Here is a 23569-nt window from a genome sequence, read left to right as displayed (position 1 = left end):
ATTTTTTTCCCCATTACTGTTACTGAAGTTTAAAAGCGGTGGTGTGTCCCCACACACCTGACACTGTTTTTAGCGACACGGTTTTCCGCTCTTCTCCAGATTGTTTATGTTACGTCTTTTTGGATCATGTTACCATTCAAAATAGCGATTACCATAGAGTCAAATAGCGATTGCAATGATAGAATTCTCTAAACCTCCAAAAGAAAAGAATGAGGCCTTATTTGAAAAAAATGTGAGCCTTAAATTTGACAGCACCCAGACTCATGTTGTTTGCGACTGAAACATCTCAATGAGCCAGCTCTTTGAAGTGAACAAAGATAACTGGCTTCCCATTAATCAACAGCTGCAATTCTTGGAGATACAACTTTTCAAAGTAACATAAATAGTAACTGTTACTAAATATGTTACTTTTTGTAGGAACTGGTGAGTAACTATAATTCTTTTTCTAAAGTAACGTGCTTGGTTTAAAGTTGTACCCTACTCAGGGCCCGGTCACACAGCCGTTTGCGGCTGAATCACGGCCAGAAATTTCTGCCTGTGAGGCGGACGCTATTGGACGCTTTGAGATCGCCATACAGACGAGATACAGCAGTGCTTAGCACGCGGTCGGAAATTCATGCGCGGTTCGCTAAAGTATTGAGCAGCGCAAAACTTTTTTGCGCTGCTAAATACTTTAGCGCACGGGTACACAGCCTTTCACGGGCGTATCAAGGCTGAATCACGGCCAGAAATTTCTGGGGGGTTGCGTAGGAGTCGGATTTGGGCACAACACCGGCTCGGGAGCTTTTATACCTGTGGTCCACACGAGAAAATGACGCGGAAATGACGCGATGAGGAAGCGGAACAGTCGCCGGCGTCTGTTTTGCGGGCATACCACCGATGAACAGCAGGTCGGCCAATTTTGCGCATTTTCCATCGCGGGCAACCACGGGCAAAAAAAAAAAAACGCAAATTTTTACCCGCGATACAGACGCAAACGGCTGTGTGACCGGGCCCTCATCTTGGCTACCTTACTAGTCAATTCATCATTACAATCCTTAGGCTCAAGCAACATTGCTGATACATGTCAAGCTGACACAAAAGTGCTGATCTATCAGCAAAAAATTGTTTGTATAAAAACAAAACCAGTTTGGTGGTACTTAAACAATAAACTGTGTTGTGTTTTCTATTTATACCATATTATGGTAAATTGTAATGGACATATGGATAGCAAAATATTGCTAACCCTAACCCTAATGCTAATTATCAAATTTTATAATTTAGGTATTTCTGGGAGGTAATGAAGTAGTTCAGGTTAAAAATTTGATTTAATAAAACAAAAACAAAGAATCAAACATTGAATTTAGTATTTCTACCTGAGGCACTCTATAAAATAAAGGCAATTGTAAGAAAAAAATAAACAACAAATAGGCAACACAATGCCAAAACATGAGTATCCATTCCATTTGCAAATGATGGACACATATGGACAGTTGGACCCATCAATTAAGCTTTTCTGACTAGGAGTAAACTAGACTACCCACAGAAAACTAACACAAGCATAAGGAAAACCAACAAGATTCAAAGTGTGAAGTTGGAAGCAAGATTTGGAAGCTCTACTTGAGAAGTTCGAAGAAAACTTAATGTTAAAACTCAAACTACTATTCATGGAGGGTTCTTTATGTTTAATTCGAAACTTAAGAAAAGTGTGTGTCCTTTATCCCTCCTCTCCCTCATCCTTACCCACTGAGCAGAACGGAGACGATGAGGAAGGGCAGGGTGATCAATTATAAAGTGTGAACTGTGCCTTGGTGGGACGTCTAACTGCCGGCTGTAGATAAAGCAAAGTTATGACAACCATACACTATCCCCTCATCCATAATACAGCACAGGCGGGAGGCACGCGTTGCTTCCCATAGTTGTGCTCTGAACTACAAGAGAATATTAAAGCTTTCACCCCCTTAAAGGTCTGTTTGAAAAAAAAAAAAAGCGTTACACGTCCCGTTATGAGTTTGTTGCGTGTGCAGCAGATTAAAGGTTTTGGCGGCATTGTGATCGGCAGAAGTAGGACATAACATTAGACGATTTCTAGTGAAGTACTTCCAAATATCAATTGTTTTGTCACAGTAATAATTAAGTCTGAGCATCAACCTTTGATTCACAATAGTTTAACCGAGAAGAAAATTGCATTTTGATCAAATCCATACTGGTGGACATGAATATATTTATGGCAAAACAGCTTTATGCTAATGCCAACAGAGCAGTACTGATAAATGGTACCATTGGAGTTTGGTTTCAATCCACAGTCAAACCTGCATTCCCTCTTCGGATGTATTCAACATCTCCCTGGAAAAGATCTTGACCGAAACCTTGGACACGCAATAAGGTTCAGACAGCATAGGGGAACACAACATCACTAGCTTTCGTTTTGCTGATGATATTGGCTGTTTGGCAGGAGAAGTGCAAGAACTCAGAGATCTTATCAATCGCATGGACAAAGTGTCAAATATGAGAGAGAGGGTGTCTTGAGATAGTGAGGGAAATATCTGTAGAGAGATTGGATAAAGAGTGGGAATGTCTGAAAATATGCTTAGAGTGCAGTACAGTTTTGGTATGTGGAATGTGCAAAATTGGTGGCTATGTGGAAAGTTTAGTGAGTGGTGGAATGAGTATGTGAGAGCACCATGAGTAGACAAGAGAAAGGCATTTGAGGAATGGTTGCAGAGTCATGATCAGGAAATATTTTAGATGTTTAAAATGTAAAGCAATTGTGTAAAATGAGTGGTAAGAGATGCAAAAAAGGCAGCATAGATGGGGGAGGGATTTGACTTGGAGTTTTGCAGAGAATAAAAAGATGTTTTGGAAGGAAGTGAAGACAATAAGGAAAGGTGAGACATGTCGATAGGAGAGTGTGAAGGATCAGAATGGCAGGTTGTTGGTAGTAGGGCAAGAGTTGGGTGAAAAATGGGCTGAGTATTTTATTGACTTGTTAAATGTGACTGTGAGATGGAGGCATCTATGGTGCCTGCTGGTGGTGGACAGGTGAGATTGTTTGGTGAATTAAATTAGAGAGATATTGAGAGGAAGGAGGTGGAAGCAGCAGAGGTCGATGAAGGGAAGGCTGCTAGGTTGGATGGTGCATGGTTGAGCATATAAGGTAAGGTGGTGAATCTGTGATAGAATGGCTTGTAAGGTTGTTGAATATAGTTTTTATGCTTACGGCAGGATTTTGATTAGAAGAATGAAGGAAAATACAGAAAGAGTGCTTGGGTAAGAACAGTGTGGGTTTACAAGTGAAAAGGGTTGTACAGATCAGATTTTGCAGTGAGGCAGTTGAGTGAACATTTTATAGCAAAATAAAGAGAGGATTTTTTGGGGGGCATTTTTGGATTTAGAGAAAGCATTTGGCAGGATAGATCGGGAGGCATTTTGGCAAGTGTTGATGATATATAGGTTTGCTGGCAGGTTGCTGTATACTGTGCAAAGCTTGTATCAGGATAGTAGAGCTTGACAAGAGAAGACAAGAGTAAGGTAAGGAGGTTTTCGAGAGGTGGTGAGGTAGGTGAATCAGAGATTTTGTTGAATGGTTGCAGGACGTAGATCGTTTAAAATATTTGGGTTTGTATGTGGCAGCAGGTGGTGATATGGAGGAAAGGTGAAAAGAAGAAGGATGGGTGAAGGGAGCAAAGCAATTGGGGTGCTGAATGGATTGTTCAAATCTAGAGATCTGTGAATGGATGCAAAACAAGCAGTGCATGAAGGTGTGGTCGTACAAAAACTGATGTATGGCTCAGAGGCGTGGAATTTGAGAGTAAATAAGCATGATAGGTCAAATGTCTTTGAAATCAGATGCTTGCGTATTATGTGTGGAGTCAAACGATTAATTAATTTGGAAGCAAAGGGAAGAAGAGGTAGAATGAAAGAGCTTGCTGACAGGGTTGATAAAAATGTTCTGAGATGGTTTGGACATATGGAAAGAATGTATGAAGGCTTTTCAACTAAAAGAGTATGTTATTCAGACAAATCAAATGAGAGAAAAGCACAACCTGTCACAAGAGCGTGGTGGCGTGGAAGGGGACCGGACCAGAACGGAGGCAGGAGGCATGAAGGGAGAACTCAAATGCGTTGACGATCCATAAGTTTTATTTTACAAAATAAAAGTCGCCCAATACTCCGGGGCAAAACAGAACAATACAGAGTTCCTCCGGCACGAACTCAACAGGACAAGGCATAACAGACTAAAACAGGACAAAGCATAACAGACTAAAACAGGACAAGGCATAACAGACCGGGATTGTGAATAATGAGTAATGAACCCGCAACGGCAGAGCCCACAATGCAGCCTTAAATACAGACCCACAATTAGTGGAACTGCTTTCAGCTGTTGCCCAGAGGGCGGGGCAGACTGGTCACCAAGGCGACCGTGACACAACCATTGTTGGATGGAGAGGTTAAATGTGCTCTGGATGTGTACAAAGGATATACGTAAATAGCAAAGGATAGTTAAGAATGACTGATATTAAGGCATATGATGCGTAGGGGGTAAACCAGTGTAAGCTGTCAGGCCTCACTGCTGATGAAGGGTTGCATGGCACAGCAACTCACCACTTGTCTAGTATTGGGCTTAATGTAGAGTGAATGTTTGGTGAATATGAATGTTCTGGACTCTAGCCACCTCTAACGAAGAGGTAATGAATTCGGTACATCAATAGATAAATAGATTCTGGCCAATTTGAACGCCCACTTTCGTGTCGTGACCGACCAGTTGAGAAACACTGCTCTAAGCCCCAAAATTCTTTATGATATTCCAATGCTGAAAAGGATGCATTTGGACTACCCTGCTGATGATTTCAATACAGCTGGCAAAAGAGCAAGCTCAGCGACGAGAACAGTGCAAGACTCAAACAAATTTCTGACAGCTCAATGTGAATTTGCCCTAGCAGGCAATCAACGAGACATGAGGGTAAGCCCAGCAGGCCGCTTCACATTGTTAGCAGCCACGAGAGAACACACAGAACACAGTTCTGTTGCTTTAACCAGAGCCACAGGTTTCAACACTTTTGTTGTGGCTATTGATCTGTGTTTTAAACAAAATTCAGAACATGTGCAGAGTGCTGAGGAAACTATTCAACTGTAAATAGCCTGACGAGTACCAGAGATGAATGCAACATTTGTTGTGCATTTCACAACAATTACAATACATTTGTCACTTACAATGCTTAGACCAGACCGGACCAGACCAGACCAGACTAGAATAGACTAGACTAGAATAAACAAATATAATTTGTTCTTATTGTCACATGTGAAACACACAAGTAAATCAAATTTCGTTTCTGATACCATGAATAAAATAGTGCCATCTAGTTAATCTGATTATGTCCCCATTAAGACCTAAATAAGAGTTTATGTTGTGTATACTTTTTCCTGTAGAGAACTCAGAGAGTGTTACTTGATGATTATGTTTCCTTGTTTTCTATAAAAAGTGTTAATAATTATTTTCTGACTTTTCTTCTATAATAATAATCCACAAAGGGTCATTTGGTTATTATTCATCGCATTTCATGAATATTAACGTTATTCATTTGCCGACTTTTTTTCTGTGAAGTTTCCAGAAGGGTTATTTGTTTGTGACTTTCTGGAAAGGAATAAATAACACCTACAGTTAGGCACTCCTGCATTTGTCACACATTTTCCGTTAGAAACTGAGCCTGGTCCCAAACCCTCATCAGATAAGGGAAATTTATGTGGCCCTCACTGGAAACAGTTACGGTCCCCTTCGCTAAATTGTTGACCGTATCCTGCGTACCTCGGCGTGATGCAGTAAGAACATAACGTACTGCATCACGGCGTAATACGCAGGATGCTCTGCAGGGCACAGGAAAGCCATCCACAAGACCATAAACACAACTTAAAAGATCACAGGCTACCGCCTACCCCGACTAGAGGATATTGCCAGCTCTGGTTACCGCAACAGTGCCAAACACATAATGAAAGACTCCTTACACACCAGTGAACGCTTTTTTGAATTGTTTCCCACTAGGCCCAAAAGAACAGACTGAGGGGCAGCTTCTTCCCCAGAGCTATGGACACTCTAAACCATAAGACACATGGAACACCTCTTTTAAGTGCAATATCCCGGTTGTGTACGGTTTTTATTTTATATGTAATGCAGTACTTTATATATGAGGTGAATACTTTATTTATTATTATTTTTTTTAATGTATTATATATTTTATATGTGTATTTTGTGAACTGGAGTGGAACTCTAATTTTGTTGTAGTTGTAGGTGATTCTGATTAAAAACACATCTTTTCTCGCCCAGATAATTTGCCTAATTGTCCCAAAACGGATCCCCTGAAGTCTTGAAATGGTAAAACTTTATTGTAAACCTGAGATTAATTTTTAGATTATTTTGCGAGGGCTGCCATTTTTGCTTGTAGCAGAGTTCATCCAGGAACAACGGTTAAATGTTGTCGATGCGTCTCCTGTGTAAATCACAGAATCTTTGTAGTGAAGTAATTACAGTTATTACCTGCTTCATTCCTAATGGAAATTTGAGGGGAAGCCCTTATTTGTCTTGAGTGGATTTGGGTGGACTAATTGGTCCACGGCATTAACAAGAAGGACGGCGAACATTTGGTATAAATATAGTACACACTCTTATTTAAATCACCGCAGACACACACGCACTTAATTTGCTCCCTTTTATGAAAGGCCTGGTTCATCAATTATCAACAAAACTCTCCAGGAACTGCATTAACATAAAATTAAAGGGGAAGTTAAATTTTAATTATGTTATCTTATGACCAACGGTCACATTAAAACTTGAACAGGGAGGAATAGCTAGCTGAATTTGCACCCAGGTCCCTACGCCCAAAAAAATAACGTTTACCAATATGATTAAGTTCCAGACTTAGTGGACTGCTTGTCCCTGTTTCCTTCACAGTGTTATTATATTTAAGTTACCCCCTGAATATTCATTATAAAAGTTATTCTCACCTAAGTAAATTTCCACAGAGGTCGAAAGTAAGACTTCAATTTTAATTAAAATTGGTCTTTCATCCATAGAAATATACATGTCTTTATTTTGCTTTTCTACTGCATTGGTCAGTGATTTGACAGTTATGATACATCATTATTCAACAACTATGATACATTATTATTTTTTGTTATTTAGAATATAGTATTTGATTCCATGTAACAACGTGTTACATTCCATAAAAAGACATAAACTACTGTGAATAAATAAAAATGATGGTCAAAAAATAAAACGCTCACCATAAACGTATGGATGTCTCTATTTGAGGTCCAACTAGAAAACATATACAAAATATGACTACCATACTTCTGGACTATATGTCGCAGTTTTTTTTCATAGTTTGGCCAAAGGTGTGTCCTATACTTCAGGTGCGAGTTATATGTAAAATTGGCACATTATCATATCATGGAGTTTTACATTTCTATTAACGGTATATCATTTCACATGCTATTTTCACACTAAACCGCAAGAGGGCGCCTTATGCCTGTGTTGATAATTTCAGCATTGCCAATAATTCATATAAACAACTAAGAAGATTGGGATGAAAATGGAACCAAAAACAAAATCATTACTTGTAGATTGCAAGCTGCAAATTGTAAAATATGCCACCAAAAACAATCACTGATCAGAATAAAAAATATTTGGAGCGAGAAGTGGAGGTGACAAAGAGTCTGGAGTTAGTGACATGGAAGAGGAAAGGACTTATTGTGCACCTTCGAATTTGGGGGAATTCTTTACCGGTAGAAGTGACACAGAGGTTGAAGATTTTATTGGATTTTGTAAACTGATAGTTTAGTAAGAATGTTGTTAACCGTAAAGTTATCTCATTACCTCTTAATATGTTACATAATTACTGACATTACCAGGCATGTCGATCATGTATTCTTCGTATACCGTCCATTTTTATTTTGAATTGCCTTTCAAGATGACAAAAATGTGACTTATACTCCAGGTGCAACTTATATATGTTTTTCCTTCTTAATTATGCAAATCATTGGTTGGTGCAACTTATACTGCTCAGCGACTAATAGTCCTTCGAAAAAAAAAATATATATATGTTTTATAATTCAACGATGGTATTCTATGAACAGCTGTGTTTTGTGAAGGGATTGCTATTTTTAATTTCAAAATGTGTTTGCTTACTGCCAAATAAAATGTTTTGACATAATTCTTTCAACATTGCGCTTGGCAACATGGTGCCTAAAAATTAAAATTAATCCTCACAATTGAAAATGAGACGGTTCTGAGGATCCCGAGCCACTAATGGATAAATGTGATATATTTTCTAACTCACCTCGTTGATGAGGATCCAGTGACAATCAAAGGTCACCAAGTTGGTCTCGACCACCTGTAACAAAGCAAAGCACAACATTTACTTATACAAGATAAACACATTATGGGGAATTGTCCATGAAAATTCAAATATTTCACAAATATAGTAAGAAAAGTTCTTTCTAAAAGCAGAAAAAATAGAACTGAAAGCAAACTCCTTACCAGCATTTACTGGAGTTATATGTTGTGTACATTAGCTCGAGTAAAATGCAATTGCTGATGTGGTTTTCTACGTTTATGTTAGCTAAAGTATTGTACAGCTTTACTGATAAATATAAATGTAGGTTTAATGTTGAATATTCCTGTTCTTTACACAACATAGCCGTTCTTTAAAGTTCTACTCTCTCTTATTTGCTACAAAATCAGATTTTCAAGAAATCATTAGACAAACATATTTCTTCCCTGGCTAAAATTTCTACTTTTATTAAATAACCAAGTCATACGTTTTATTTTAGTATTGTCTTCAAAATGTACGTGGTCAATAAATAATTGTAATCATGGCCCCAGGTATTCAACAACATGATATCGTAGTTAAAAATGATGGTGTGATGATGAAATAAAAGCGAATGACTCTACTACAGTATTCATCCCTGGGGATCTAGTGGTTTGGAATTGGCATGCTTACCATCAGCACTATAGTTCAACTGATCAATCATTGTTAAACAATCTCATGTACATTGCCACCTTATCCACGAGTTGTTTTGTGAGTTAAATAGAATGCAATGTATACATGGTAAAAGCAAAAAACAAGGCAACTTTTTCTGTGTGCCCACTACCAAACGGCGTACGGTCCACAGCCCAGTGATTGCTGACCACTGACATAGAGGAGAGAATACAGGCATGTTTTTGTCAAACTAAAACTGAAAATGAAAAACTACTCTAATACAAAGCGTGATTCCTGCACACAAGACCTGAAATTAGTGAGGGTCCAAAGTGTTTTATGAGACACTATTACAAAGTTTATTTTCTCTTTGTCAGTGGAACCTTTAAATATATATCTACTAGTTTAAAAGCAGTTTTAATATTGAGTTCCGGTGCCATCATCTTCCCACAAACCACACATCCTCTTATCTATAATTGCCTTGTTGCCCATATATCATAAAACACTATTTTAAACCGTAAACAAAAGGCAACAGCTGGAGCGGGTGACAGCGTGTGGCTAATAGTGCTTTAATCTGCCAGTGTCTCCATAAAACTTCATCATCGTAACGCTGACGGCTGCCATAAAGCATTCTGTCCGCGCATGGAAAAAAGGAGATGGGACAGAGAGTGATGACTCACAATTAAATGCAAGATCTTTACCTTAATTTTTCTTTATGGGCTCCTGCAGTATGTTTCCACTCACTCGCAAGCAGACCATAAAATTTGGTTTCGAAGAGGATTTTACTCACATTGGCCTCTTTTTCTTTTGCTGCAATAGCAAAAATGAGTAGGGTTTAACCTTTTTCTGTGTTTGTAACAATGGGGATTATCCAAAAGAAGTATGGTCGGGCGATACTGGAATTATTGGTATAGATCCGAAGCAAGTCAATAAAGTGTAGTATATGTATATGTATATATAGATAGATAGATAGATAGATATGAAAGGGAAATTATAGTTTGATTTTAGTTTGAATGTGTCTTTGTATGAATTTTATCCTCAAAAGTACCCTAATGAAGTCAAAGATAACATCCAGGGACTGTTTGTAGTTGTATCATCTTGGGGCCCGCTAACTAGTAATCAAGATGTCCTTCACTTTAGTGCCGGGTAGTCTGGTCACAGGCTTGCCTGCCTGAAATACTCCCTTGACTTCACCCTAACTCATTGGTCGATTATGTTACAAAATTTCCACTTTCCTTACTGTTCATTTATTATGCTTGCACGCCATCTAGCGACCGGCATTATACCGTTTCATGTACTTATGTGTTTTTGTTTAATCCAATCAGATTCGTTTCATGAATTCATGTGATCTTGTTTAAGCAAATTAGGTTTGTTGTTTTATGCCTGTATTTTAAAAAATGATCCTGTAGTTATAGGATGTGTGTGATTCCGATCGTGGAAGCAGATCTAGGGGACAGCTCAGGTGGAATGCGCCTCCGATGAAAGGGCTACACAAAACCTACTAACCGACTCAAAGTGTGTTTCTTTTTTAACTTTAATACGGTTTCAAATTTTATCAGTTACGGTTGTTTTAAAACAGAAGTCAAGAGAGCCAAAACAAAAAAGCAGCAATGTAACATAAAGACAAATATAGCCAAGTCAGCATGATGAATATAATAGATTTCATTGTTCAATATTTTGAAAATGAATTTCAAGTGTTAAGTAAAAAGCGCACATAATGTAAATAACATGAGATTAAAACCCTCAACAGTATTCATTGCAAATACTTACTTGACAACGAGAATTTCAAAACAAAAGTTGAGAGACTCATACCAAGAAAGCAGCATTGTAACAAAAAATGCAATTCTCTATAACAATGTCAACAACACAACTAAAATAATGTACTTTCTGCACTCCAAGGTGCAATCAAAAAACCCAAATTTGCCAGGGATTCAAAAGTCAGCCTTATAATCCAATGCGCCAACATAGGTAAGGTAAATTACTTCGGCCATGCATGATTACAATGGAATACTTTGCAGTAACCACTTATAAATTAATCTAATTTATTTTAGTTGTGAAACCTGATTTCATCATTTTTATTTATCCATCCATCCAAAATATGCACCGCTTATCCTCATTAGGGCTGCGTGGTTGCTGCAGCCCATCCCAGGTATCTTCGGGCAGTGGGCACGAGACAGCCTGAGCCAGGTGCCAGGCGGTCTTAAGACAATAGTATCGATTTGATCCACATTTTTTCTCAGTAATATCAATTTTATTGGAATTGATCCCTCCACTCCTAAAAATATGTTTTGTAGCATGTAGTGAAACACAAACAACGCATGTTCTATTGTGTTTGCTGGCATGTGGGTGTGCACCAGTGCAAGCTTTCCCAGTATACTATATTATAATATTCCAGTGGCAGCCGTCTTGGCAGATGTTTGAAGCTAATGAGCAAAAGGACGCACTCTTACAGCACCACCCATGACTCCTCAGGGGTTGAAGCTCTCTGATGATAAATACAAAAGTATCGCCGCTTAACAAGCAAATATGTTATAAAAGGGCTGAGACCGCAGTGCAGACTCCCTTATGTGATAGGCTAAAACCCAATTTGTGGGTGAAGTGAAGCAAAGTCCCATCAATTAATCTTGAACATATAACAACGTGAATAATTCTGCTCCTACAAGCTCATGGACTCTTTTATCATTTACCTTTTAATCATATAATGCCAGAATATTTTTTAGCATTCTGTAAATGTTTTTTTGTGTAAGTCAACCCAAAAGTATTTTCTGTAAATAATACTTCATCACCCATATGTCAAAGTCAAGGCCTTTACGTTTTCGATGGCCACTGAAATGATCTTGAGTCAACATTTTATAAAACACCAAGAATTGTTGTGTTTTTCTTTTCACTGTGTGTTACTTCTCATTGCACTTTTTTATTGTAGTTTAGTAGATGGTAAATCATTGCATATTTCATGTTTTTTAAATGATTTAACCCTCTTTTTGATAAAATAAAAAAGATAGGCTATTGATTGTGCCTTATAATGCTGGCCTCTTTCTTGTATTTATTTTCATTTTTTTTTCAACGTGTTCTGTGCCTTTTAAAAGTTCAAGATGAATGTCAAAGCCAAACAAACATGTTGTTTTATATGATCATAATGATGCATATTTGTTAGATGTTATGTAGGTTCAATTATGTCTACTAAAATACACGTGCCATTTTAAAAAAGGACTGTTGTGTATTATTTTACCACTTGATGTTGCTGTAATTATTGTGTATTGCAACAGACAACATGTGCTAAAAACTAAAGTAGAAAGACTCAAATTATTTATAAACAAAAAACTATGAGGTGAATAGATATGCTGTTTAGGATGGTGAACAACAAACAGGAATTAACTAAATGGAATCAACCACACAGATATACATTTTGTAAAGAACACAAAACAGACATATGCTTCACATCTCAGAGTTAGGGCAGACAAGTGGGAGCTTGATGCTGGAGGGATCTGGCTCAAGCTCCCGTACCTTGTCTTTTTAATGCAAATATCCGGACACCCAAGAATGGTGGTCCCTCTGCCTGGGGACCCTACTGAGGCTAAGCGGTGCAGATAATGGGTGGATGGATGGATGTTTGTAAATGCAATAGTCATTGCAGCCGGGTCATCCTGAAAGGGGGTGTGGTGTCGTGTAATACACTCCCCTTCCTGCGGTGTCGCTGTATACTAATGCGCAGCCTTGTACTTGTGCTTGAGAACTACCGAAGAAGAAGTTAAGTAAACACTCTATGAATGTACCGTCCGTGCCTGTCTCTGAATCCGACTGCAACCCTACTACATACACAACATATTGGCGACGAGGATGACTTGGATCGGAATTTCACAACCCCTTGCTTTGCTTGAAACCCCGGGTGAGCCTACGATGTTGTACACCACGTGGATTCAGATGTTCGAAAATTACCTGCTAGCATTGACTGCTAACGAAATGCCGGACAAACGAAAACGCGCACTACTGCTGCACTGTTTAGGCACAGAAGGGCAGAGAATTTTTCTTTCCCTTCCTGACACTGGCACTTCTTACGAATCCGCCTGTGATGCGCTAGAAACTTTCTTTGTACCGAAGATTAATGTCGTTGCTCAGCGTACCAAGTTCCGTCGGCGTGCTCAGAGACCAGGCGAGACCACTGCTCAGTTCATTGCTGCATTGAGGGAATTAATTGCTAACTGTGACTTTGGCACGTTTGCTGATGATATGATTAGGGATCAATTCATTGAGAAGATGTCCTCTTCGAGAATCAGAGAACGCTTGCTGTTGGAAACGGACTTAAAGCTTGACAAAGCGATCGCTATTGCTACACAAGTCGAATCCGCTATTTCAGAAGCTAATGCTATTGCTCATGTGCACGTGTCCGACGCTCCTGTGAAGTTCGTGCAACAAAGAGATAAAAGGAATCAGAGCAGTACACATACACAGCGCTCGAGAGATCAAAGGAATCAACACAAAACCTGCTACCGTTGTGGCTCCAACTCTCATCTAGCAAATGACCCCAATTGCCCTGCTAAAAATGCAAAATGCAACCAATGTGAAAAAATTGGACATTTTAGTAAAGTGTGCCGCAGCGCAATTCCTACTCGATCAGTAAGAGAAGTTACTGTCCCAGAACTTACTGTGTGTCATGTAGCCCCTACAGCTGCAGTCCCAAAGCGCCTTACGTGTACAGTTGCTCTCCATGCAAATGATGAACAGTCTATTACTACTGACCTGCTTGTGGACACTGGTTCAGCAGTTTCAATTCTGCCAGAGAGAATTTACAGACAATCATTCATGCACTTGCCTCTCTCAAAGCCTACTGTACGTCTGGTGACCTACATGAAGAAGCCAATTCCAGTGTTGGGCTGTCTTCAACTTACTGCTACATACTGCAACCAGAGTGCACATACTGACTTCTATATAGTTCCTGACGGCACTCCACTACTGGGAATGGACCTGCTCACTGCACTTCGCCTCCACATACAAGATGGGCAGATTACAACACCTGCTGCATCGGAGATGAGTCACTCTGTCAACACTACAAATGCTTTAGGCGTTGCTACAAGTTTTATACACAAAGTTAAAGTGCGTGCAGACCTCCCTCCAGTCCAGCAAAAGCTACACAGACTCCCATATGCCGTGCGTGAAAAGGTGTCGGAGGAGCTGACGAAACTGGAAAATGATGGCATCATGGAGATGGTGGCTGCTGTGTCTCCTGATTTTGCTGCAGTCACTGCTGATGAGCTCTCCAGTGCATGTGAGGAATGTCCAGTGCTACAGAAGGTGCAACATTACATGCAGAAGGGATGGCCTCGTACTGCAAAAGGCCTTGACCCCCTCATCGTGCCATACTTCCGTGTGCAAAATGAGCTTGCCTTGCAGAACAGTGTCATTGTGCGTGGCACTCATCGTGTTGTGATACCACAACAGCTACAGGAAAAAATGATCCAACTTGCTCATGCTACACACCAAGGGATAGTTCGCACAAAACAAAGACTGAGAGACTTGTACTGGTGGCCTGGAATGGATTCTCACGTTGAGCTCGCCATCAAATCATGCACCACCTGCTTGCAGCATGACAAAACCGCAACCACACGTACTGCACCATTACAGCCTGTGCCTACCCCAACTGCTGCCTGGGAAAAGGTTGCTGTGGACATTGTTGGTCCTATTCACTCTGCGCCTGCTGATTGCCGCTTCGCCATCACCCTCATTGACTATTACAGCCGATGGCCTGAGATTGCCTTCTGCTCAAATGTTACTTCTGCCTCTGTTATGACTTTTCTTTCCATTGTGTTTAGCAGAGAAGGTAATCCACAGGAAATTGTTACTGATAATGGCCCTCAGTTCGTGTCCACCGAGTTTGAAGCATTCCTTAGTGACAGGAACATCACACACCATCGCAGCTCTGTGACCAGCCAACGGTGAAATTGAGCGTTTCAACAGAGTCTTCAAGGACTGTCTACAAACAGCCAACATCAAAGGTAAAGCACTGAAAACCTTCTTCACTGAGTTTTTACAGACTTACAGAGCCACACCACATGCCGTGTCTTCAGTATCCCCCGCTGAACTTTTGCATGGTAGACCACTGAATACAAAGCTTCACATCACAGGTCTTCACTCTATGCGTCCCACTGCTGACAAAGGCAACATGCTACAAAACATACAAAACAAACAACGGAAGTCCAAACGATACACCGACAAACGTCGCGGTGCAAAATCACCCAGCTTCCAGATTGGCTCTGCGGTTCGCATCCGCAAACCTGGAATCATTGCGAAAGGACACTCAAGGTTCACCAAGCCACTGACAGTGGTAGCTCAAAAGGGTCCTGCCACTTATCTGCTGTCTGATGGAAAGGTGTGGAATGCTTTCCACCTTGCCCATTCTTCCACCTGTGCTGCTGCTTCAGCGCGACAGCCTCCTGATAATGATGCTTGCCTCCTGCCAAGTGACCAAGGTGCTGAGCCACCTGAAACTGAAACTGTGCCCTCACCACATCCCTCTCCGATTGCACCGAGAATACGACATGCTCCTGCATGGCTTCAAGATTATGTGACTTAAAAAAAAGATACAGAAAAGATGTGGTGATGTTTAAAAAAAAAAAAAAAAAAAAAAAAGACATGATGAATGTTCATTGTTAAAAAAAATTGTCATGTTTGTTTATGATGTGATCTTCATACAGTCTGCTTAAGTTTACAAGGTTTACACACTTTGCTTACCGATATTGACAGTATAGTTACTTACATTATTGCTTACCTTTGATAAATATTTACCTCTAATCTGGTAATGAATATTGAAATGTATGTTTTCTATAAGCTCATACTTACCCAAGAGTTATTGCGTATTTTAGATTAATGCTACTGTTGTGTCCTATTCTAACAAAAAGGGAATATGTGGTGTCGTGTAATACACTCCCCTTCCTGCGGTGTCGCTGTATACTAATGCGCAGCCTTGTACTTGTGCTTGAGAACTACCGAAGAAGAAGTTAAGTAAACACTCTATGAATGTACTGTCCGTGCCTGTCTCTGAATCCGACTGCAACCCTACTACATACACAACAGGGGGGTAACCTCATGTCCTGCGGCGGTCTCTTCTCATGCTGAGGTTTTTGAGTTTTTCTTGCCCTCATGTAGGTTTTAGAACAGGGGATGGCGTAATAATATTCAGTAGTTTGCAATAGTATGTGGTCTGTGCGGCCCGTTGAGACTCCTTTTGATTAAGGGCATACAATATGAACATGACTTGACTTGACCTACACATACTTTAAAAATGTTTGCTTGTATCAGAGTGTTTGTATTTATTCTTATTTTTAAAAAAATTGTACCGTTTTTATTCAATGAAATACATCTAAGTTTATTACCACAAAGAGGCACTATATTTACACACTGTCCCTTTAATGTTCTGTATGGGCCTTCCATCTGTTTGTCTTTGACACATGTGCTGTACGAGGTGTGCACACTGACTAATCTAAATAAGGTTATATAATTACATGTAATGCACGGCAGCACAGTGGCTAGCGCGTGTGCGGCACAGTTCTGAGGTCATGAGATCAAACCTTCCTGTGTGGAGTTTGCATGTTCTCCCCATGCTTGCGAGGGTTCGCTTCAGGTTTATTCCCACATTCCCAAAACTTACATGTCAGGTTAATTGTCCGGTCCAAATTGTCCCTAGGTGTGTATGAGCAAGTGAAGTGTCTATCTCTGTGTGCCCTGCAGACTGGAAACCAGTTCCAGGTGTCCCCTGCCCACTGCCCGAAGATAGCTGGGATGGGCTCCAGCACCCCCTTGACCCTACTGAAGATAAGAAAGGCAGATAATGGATGGATGAATGGATGGATTAAATGTATTGTTCAGATAATAAAGCGTTAAAGGCATAATTGTCTTTTTTTAATACTTCATTGAACAAAACACAGAAACATTTACATACAACTGATTGAGAGAGAGCATAAAAGCCCGCTAAAGCAGAACAATCTTACAGCAATGTTAACAGTCAACAATCAAGCTGTTCTACAAACAAGTCAAACCAATTCTCCTAGCTTTAAGTGTTTTGAGACTTGCTGTTGATTGATTTTGATGTCACATGTTCTCAGGCCTTAGTAATGACCAATCAAGACTTTGTTTCGGAAAGCATGTAAACAAAAATTGATTAATGCGAATGTAATCTACACATGCCTGCCAATCTAGAAATGACCAACCCCAGGGATAAATAAACACAGGAAAATTAAGTTTTAACAATATTTTTAGGGAATACCGAGGTCCATTACAACATAATAATATTCGAAAATACTTTAGGTTGACTCCTACTTCTAAGTGGGCAGCATTTTCTGCTATTCGCCATATGGGAAAACAACAAAAAAAAGATCCATCCATCCATCCATTACCTGCACCGCTTATCCTCAGTAGGGTCGCGGGGGCGCTGGAGCCCATCCCAGCTATCTTCGGGCAGTGGGCAGGAGACACCCTGAACTGGTTGCCAGCCAATCGCAGGGCACACACAAGGAGAGACAATTTGCCCGCTCATTCACACCTAGGGACAATTTGAACCGGCCAATTAACCTGATATGCATGTTTTTGGAATGTGGGAGGAAATCCACGCAATCACGGGGAGAACGTGCAAACTTGTGTTTTCTTTTCTATAAGGCCCATCTGTCATCCCACCTTTAAAGGGCTTGTGGATTGTTTCTTCCATGTGTTTTCCAAAGCTAAAGACGTTGTGCCCCTCATGCGTGAGGCTAGTGGGTTGAGTAACTAGCCGCCCACTCCCTGTGCGGTCTTTTATTGTTGTCATCCAGTCTTTCCTAGAAGTCTTCCTGTCTTCCCTGGACTACAACTGCATTGTTCTCAGCAGTTACCGGGGAAACCAGAGTTGTACTTAAAGTACAGCTAGTTGGTCTTTCCTGCTTTGCATTGCTCCCTGTCGCACCTCTTCTGTTACATTTTTTTATATATTTGATGTATGCAAATGCTTTCCTTAAAGACAAGGGCACTTTGCTTGCAAAATAACATTGTGTTGGAAGAACACTGCACTTATGCATGAAGGATGCATGAACTCTGCAAAAACCTTTGGTGCTCGATGGTTCAAGTGACATGATCACACAATTGCAGTCACCATGGTTATTGCATTCCTGCCGACATGCACAAAACATCATCCCTCCCTGCCCTGTCAATGACCAGGGGACTTGACAAAAGTATATGTTTTAGTTGTGGTATTCAAGCCCAATCGCGTCCTTGTTCGCATTATCTTGAAACACTTAAATCCTGATAAACATCATGCTAGTGTGGGTATAGACAATCCGTTTTTCGCCGGCTGTTTAACTCCCTTGACCAGACAGAGTAAGTGGACAAAGGAAAAAATAGCTGAAGAGGGCAGTTTAGATGAAGACTTTTATTACAATGTTGGAAACATTACTGGAAATGTACTAAACTAGTGGACACATTGAAACACCAGATCGATACAGAGAGTAAATACTTCATTCAAATACATGGATAAACAAAGTACATTTATACCAACTAAATAGACAGTATGATTATCAAAGTAATGATGTGATGATTAAATAATAAAACATATATGACTCTCAGACTCGTGCAAGATTGACAGCATATTAAGTGACACATTTTAATAATCTTAAAATACACTTGAGTGGTGTTCAAGTCCAGCTATACCAGCCTCCCCGTGTGCAGTTTGCATGTTCTCCCCGTGCCTGCATTGAATTCATTCGTGGACTCTAATTGTCAGTTGTGGACAGTTTCTATAAGAATATGTGAATTTGCAACATCAACCAGGCAAGTTTTTACTGCACTTCAAATGTTGCATTTTTTTTTTTTTTCAGATTCAAACAATTGAATCATTCAGTAACCATGGTTAATTAAGCCAGCCATTTTTGTTTTTATTTTGTTTGTGTGTTTTTTGCCCCTGCTTTGGGTTTATTTTGCTCCTTGTTTGTCTTATTTTGTTTTCCCAACAGAAAAATAAACTATGGGTCATGTAATGTGACATGGATGAAAAGTCAAAAGGTGTCTGTCAAATATTTGTTTTTCTTATTTTCTGAAAAAAATAATATTGTGAAATTATCCTTAATCTGTTTTTGGGCGTGTTTTCGTACTGAAATGTGTCTTTGCACATGTAGTGATGGAATTATGAGATCTCGGCTATTTTTTTCAGTCACATAATTTAGTTGCAATAAATCCACCTTATAATTGGTCATTCAAATAAACTTTAATTTATTACTTCATGATATAATCAGCTGACTCGCTGATATGTCCATTCATTCAGTTTTTATTCAGTCTCTACAGTCGTTCATGGGGTGTTTTTAGTTAGAAGTCCTTGAATTTAATCATTACTTGCCAGAAACAATCTGGAAAAGGGACTTGTGTGAAGATCGGAGTGATACTTTCTGTGACTAAGAGCTAGACAAATAATCTTGACTTTGCTTGACTTTTTTCTTAGTTCACGTTTTTTTCGTAAAAAAATAATTGAAAAAAAGATCCAAAGATTCCCCACTCTGAGATCTTATGGCATCGTAGCGGTATCAGCCATGACAATTGGGTATTTTCAAATCAGTTTGTAATCTGCGAATTCCTCCAAAAGGAATAACAGTAATTCCTTCGCAGTGTGCCATGTGCACCAAACTTTTTCAATCTCAACACAACATAACAGAATCGTACTCCTTCCGCAACCAGCAATCTCACCACCATGCATGCATAATATGCGCGGCTTGCGGCACAGCTCATCTGCATACGGATGGAATAGCTTGCCATGGGAAAATTACTTTCTTTAAATTCCCTGGTGCATTTAACATCCCTCGTCCTGTGCTATAGGAGGAGGCTAAGGGATGGATGAGATGTGAGTAGACTCGAGAGGCAAGGCATGCCGCAGCAAGCTTGTGCCAAAGAGTGCAGGGAAAGGAGCAAAACATCCTCAGAAACAGTCGAGGCGAAGCCTGAGGCCTCGGGGCTGAACTGGCATCATAAAAGAGGGAAGAGCTGAGATTCGGGAGTCTGTTGTTCCAGTACATGCTGCCCTGCTGGCGGGAGTTCCATCCACGCTGTAACACACCAGACATCTTTGATACGGCAGTGGAAAGGAGGCGGACGAACAAGCTGTTTTCCATTACATATAATCCCAAACACTCCCACTCATGGGAAACCGGACCTACCACTGAGCATTCCAGGAAGACAGCCTTGATCAGTCGATCAGCAGTCACAGGAACCAAATATTGTTACAGGGATGGCGCTACACTGGGGAAAGGGATACACTCCAAAAACTTTTAAAGCTACACTGTAACCACATGAGGAAAAAAAAATATGACTCAAGAGAAAGTGTGTTAGGGGGGAAACAGGAAAACTGAAACAGGCTAAGGGTGTGCTTTAAAATCTCATCTCATCTCATTAGCTACACCGCTTATCCTCAGTAGGGTCGCGGGGGTGCTGGAGCCCATCCCAGCAATCATCGGGCAGTGGGCAGGGGACACCCTGAACTGATTGCCAGCCAATCGCAGGGCACGCAGGGACAAACAACTCAATCGCTCATTCACACCTAGGGACAATTTGGACCGGCCAATTCACCTGAAATGCATGTTTTTGGAATGTGGGAGGAAACCGGAGTGCCTGGAGGAAACCCACGCAAGCACGGGGAGAACATATAAACTCCGCACAGGAAGTGTAGCTGGATTTGAACCCACGCAGAACTGTTATGCACTCTACTGTAAAGCTTATTATGCAGAAATAAGCTTTATGGTAGAGTGCATAACAGTTTCAATACGAGCGATTTGAATAGAAAAAAGCAAAATAAACATGTTACCTGCTCAAAAGTGATTTGTATACGGCGTGCATTACCGTTCGATTACATTCACAACAAATACAAAGACGGAATGGTTTAAGTTGTATTACATTCCCAACAAATGCAAGACGAAGTTGTTTTGGTTATATGTTCGCCATTAAATTCCCTAAAAGTGATATAAAAGTGAGATAAAACGAGGTAAAAGTGGTTGTAGTAGCGAGGGGATGAAAATCTCGGCAAGGATGCATTTCTCGGCATAACACCGGCTCGGCAGCTTTTATACCCGTGATCCACACGCCGAAATGACGCGGAAATGACGCGATGAGGAAGTGGAACAGTTGCCGGCGTCTGTTTTGCGGGCATACCACCGATGAACAGCGGGTTGGTCAATTTTGCGCATTTTCCATCGCGAGCAACCATGGGCAAAAAAAAATCGCAAAATTTTACCCGCGATACAGATGCAAACGGTTGTGTGACCGGGCCCAAAGGAACCACCATCTATATGAAACGAATGGTTTTCACAAGTTCTAAAGGCCACAATGTTTGTACGCTTTGTCGAAATACAAAATCTGAATGGCAGCAAATGGCAAATAAAAAAAATGTTGTTGAACGATAAAGTGAGAACTCAATTCTTAGAAATTCGGTAATTTGTCTCTTAATACTTACATATTAATACATTTAAACAATAACGGGATTCAGATACCTTTACTTACGAAGGTCTACATATGACAGTTTCTGGTTTCAAAGTACTTGAACGGTAACAGTTTGCCTCTAGTTACAAAGGTCTTTCAGGGTATGAAGTAAAAAAAAACAGTGCAGTACAGTATGCGCTGCTATTAGCCACACCCAGAGTTTTCCAAACGTAAAAAAAAATGGTTACCACTTAATCTGGAGAGGTTCCGGCAAGATAGCCAGGAGGAGGACACAGCCATCATTCAATTGGCCCAAAATAAAGACATTTTAGCAAAATTCCATGAAGTTTTGGAATTAGTGGAAAGGAATCTCCCAGAACAAGTTGACAAGATGGGCCATCACCATCTGCCTCAAGTATTTCCGGCGGATTGTCAAAAGCCGGCAAAAGCAGACGTCATTGATCAGTTTTTCAAGAAACGCGAGGTAAAAAGGTAAGGGAATATTTTTATGTTTATTTTTTTTATTTTTTACTATTTCTTCTTTTTTACATTGAATGCCCCTTGTTTTGGGTCTATTGTGTGGTGATCTAATTTTAACATGCATTAGTTTCACGTCCTGATCCTCTTTTATGATTTGTTAAAAAAATCATACTGTACTTTTGCAGGGCTTGGAACAGATTAGCTCATTTACATTCAAAATGTGTCTCCGGTTACAATGTTTTCAGGTTACAAAGCTCATTCCAGAAGGAATTCAACGTGAAAGTAGAGATACCACTGTATAGAGATATGTCCTTTAGGGGCCGGTCACACAGACATTTGCGGCTGAATCACGGCCAGAAATTTCTGCCTTTGAGGCGGACGCTATTGGACGCATTGAGTTAGCCATTAAGACGAGATACAGCGGTGCTTAACACGAGGTCGGAAATACGCGCGCGGGTGGCAGCGCGAAAAAGGTTTGCGCTGCTCAATTCTTCAGAGCGCGGGGACACAGCCTTTCACGAGCGTATTGAGGCTGAACCACGGCCAGAAATTCCTGGCCGTGAAGCAGATGCTGTTGGGCGCTGTTGGACGTTTTGAGACCGCCATATAGACGAGATAGAGCAGTGCTTTACTCGCGGTCGGAAATTTTCACGTGGTTGGCCGCGCTCAAAACTTTTGAGCTGCTCAAAAGTTTGAGCACGTGTTAAACCGCGTGCCGCACACGTGGTCAACACGAGGAAATGACGCAGAAATGACGCGGAACGACGTGCTCTGGCCGCGGCCAGGGCGTGCTTACACATGGGTAGCGGGTAATCGTGGGTGGAGCATGGTAATAGCATGTTCTGCGCTTGTATCGCGGTGTTATTAAGTGAAATTAGCATGTTACGCGGTGTGGGTGTTGCGTAGGAGTCGGATTTGGGCACAACACCGGCTCGGGAGCTTTTATACCCGTGGTCCACACGAGAAAATGACGCAGAAATGACGCGATGAGGAAGCGGAACAGTCGCCGGCGTCTGTTTTGCGGGCATACCACCGATGAACAGCGGATTGGCCAATTTTGCGCATTTTCCATCCCGGGCAACCACGGGCAAAAAAAAAAAAACGCAAAATTTTAGCCGTGATTCAGCCGCAAACGGCTATGTGACCGGCCCCTTACACTAAAAAAGAAGGTTGCGGCCCCATTTCTTCCAATGGTAAGAGATTGGCATTGATAATCATTTTACTTGTACTGTACTCAGGGAATAGAAAAAACACAATTCTCTTTGCCTAATAGGGGCTTTTCTAGTGTGCCGCCGTCCAAGGGCACAAGTTGAGCTGTTCCAATACTGACTCCTTCACTGATTGAGGTTATCACGTCATATGTACTGTGCCTTATAAATACTGAACATTTGAGTATCCCTGTGTCCTTTTATTTCACATTAACTGTAAAGCTACATAGCAAGGAAATAAACACATATGGGTTGTACATTTTCCACTGTTGGATGTTGTGTGTATTGTGTTTTTGTGTGTGTAAAATGCGGTAACAATGAAAGTGACAGCAGTTCAAGTTTTGAGGTAGTTTCACATCTACAAGAAGCACCAAGTGGTGTCAGGCATTTCCTACTTTTGATGGCAGTGCACTATCAGGAGTGTCTTTTACGCTGCCTCTTTTCTTTTGACTCGCAGATTGTATACAAAAAATGCAATGGGGTCGACTAAATCAGACCAAACATCAGTGCTGA

At 40.6% G+C, this 23569-nt stretch overlaps 1 protein-coding gene across 3 annotated transcripts in view; it reads right to left on the bottom strand.

Annotated features, from left to right (window-relative positions):
• The window catches only part of grid2 (glutamate receptor, ionotropic, delta 2), a 669082-nt gene that overhangs the window by 241700 nt on the left and 403813 nt on the right, over positions 1-23569 (bottom strand). For all 3 annotated transcript variants that reach the window (XM_088336089.1, XM_088336090.1, XM_088336092.1), the window contains exon 5: positions 8313-8366. In XM_088336089.1, the coding sequence (XP_088192215.1) occupies positions 8313-8366 (54 nt within the window). The remainder of the gene's footprint in view (positions 1-8312; positions 8367-23569) is intronic.

Source organism: Urocampus carinirostris, chromosome 5 (assembly GCF_059441175.1).
Source record: "Urocampus carinirostris isolate Australia breed hairy pipefish chromosome 5, RoL_Ucar_1.0, whole genome shotgun sequence".
Classification (NCBI taxonomy): domain Eukaryota; kingdom Metazoa; phylum Chordata; class Actinopteri; order Syngnathiformes; family Syngnathidae; genus Urocampus; species Urocampus carinirostris.
The sequence above is the reverse complement of the archived record's forward strand: the minus strand, read 5'-3'. Positions and strand labels throughout refer to the sequence as shown.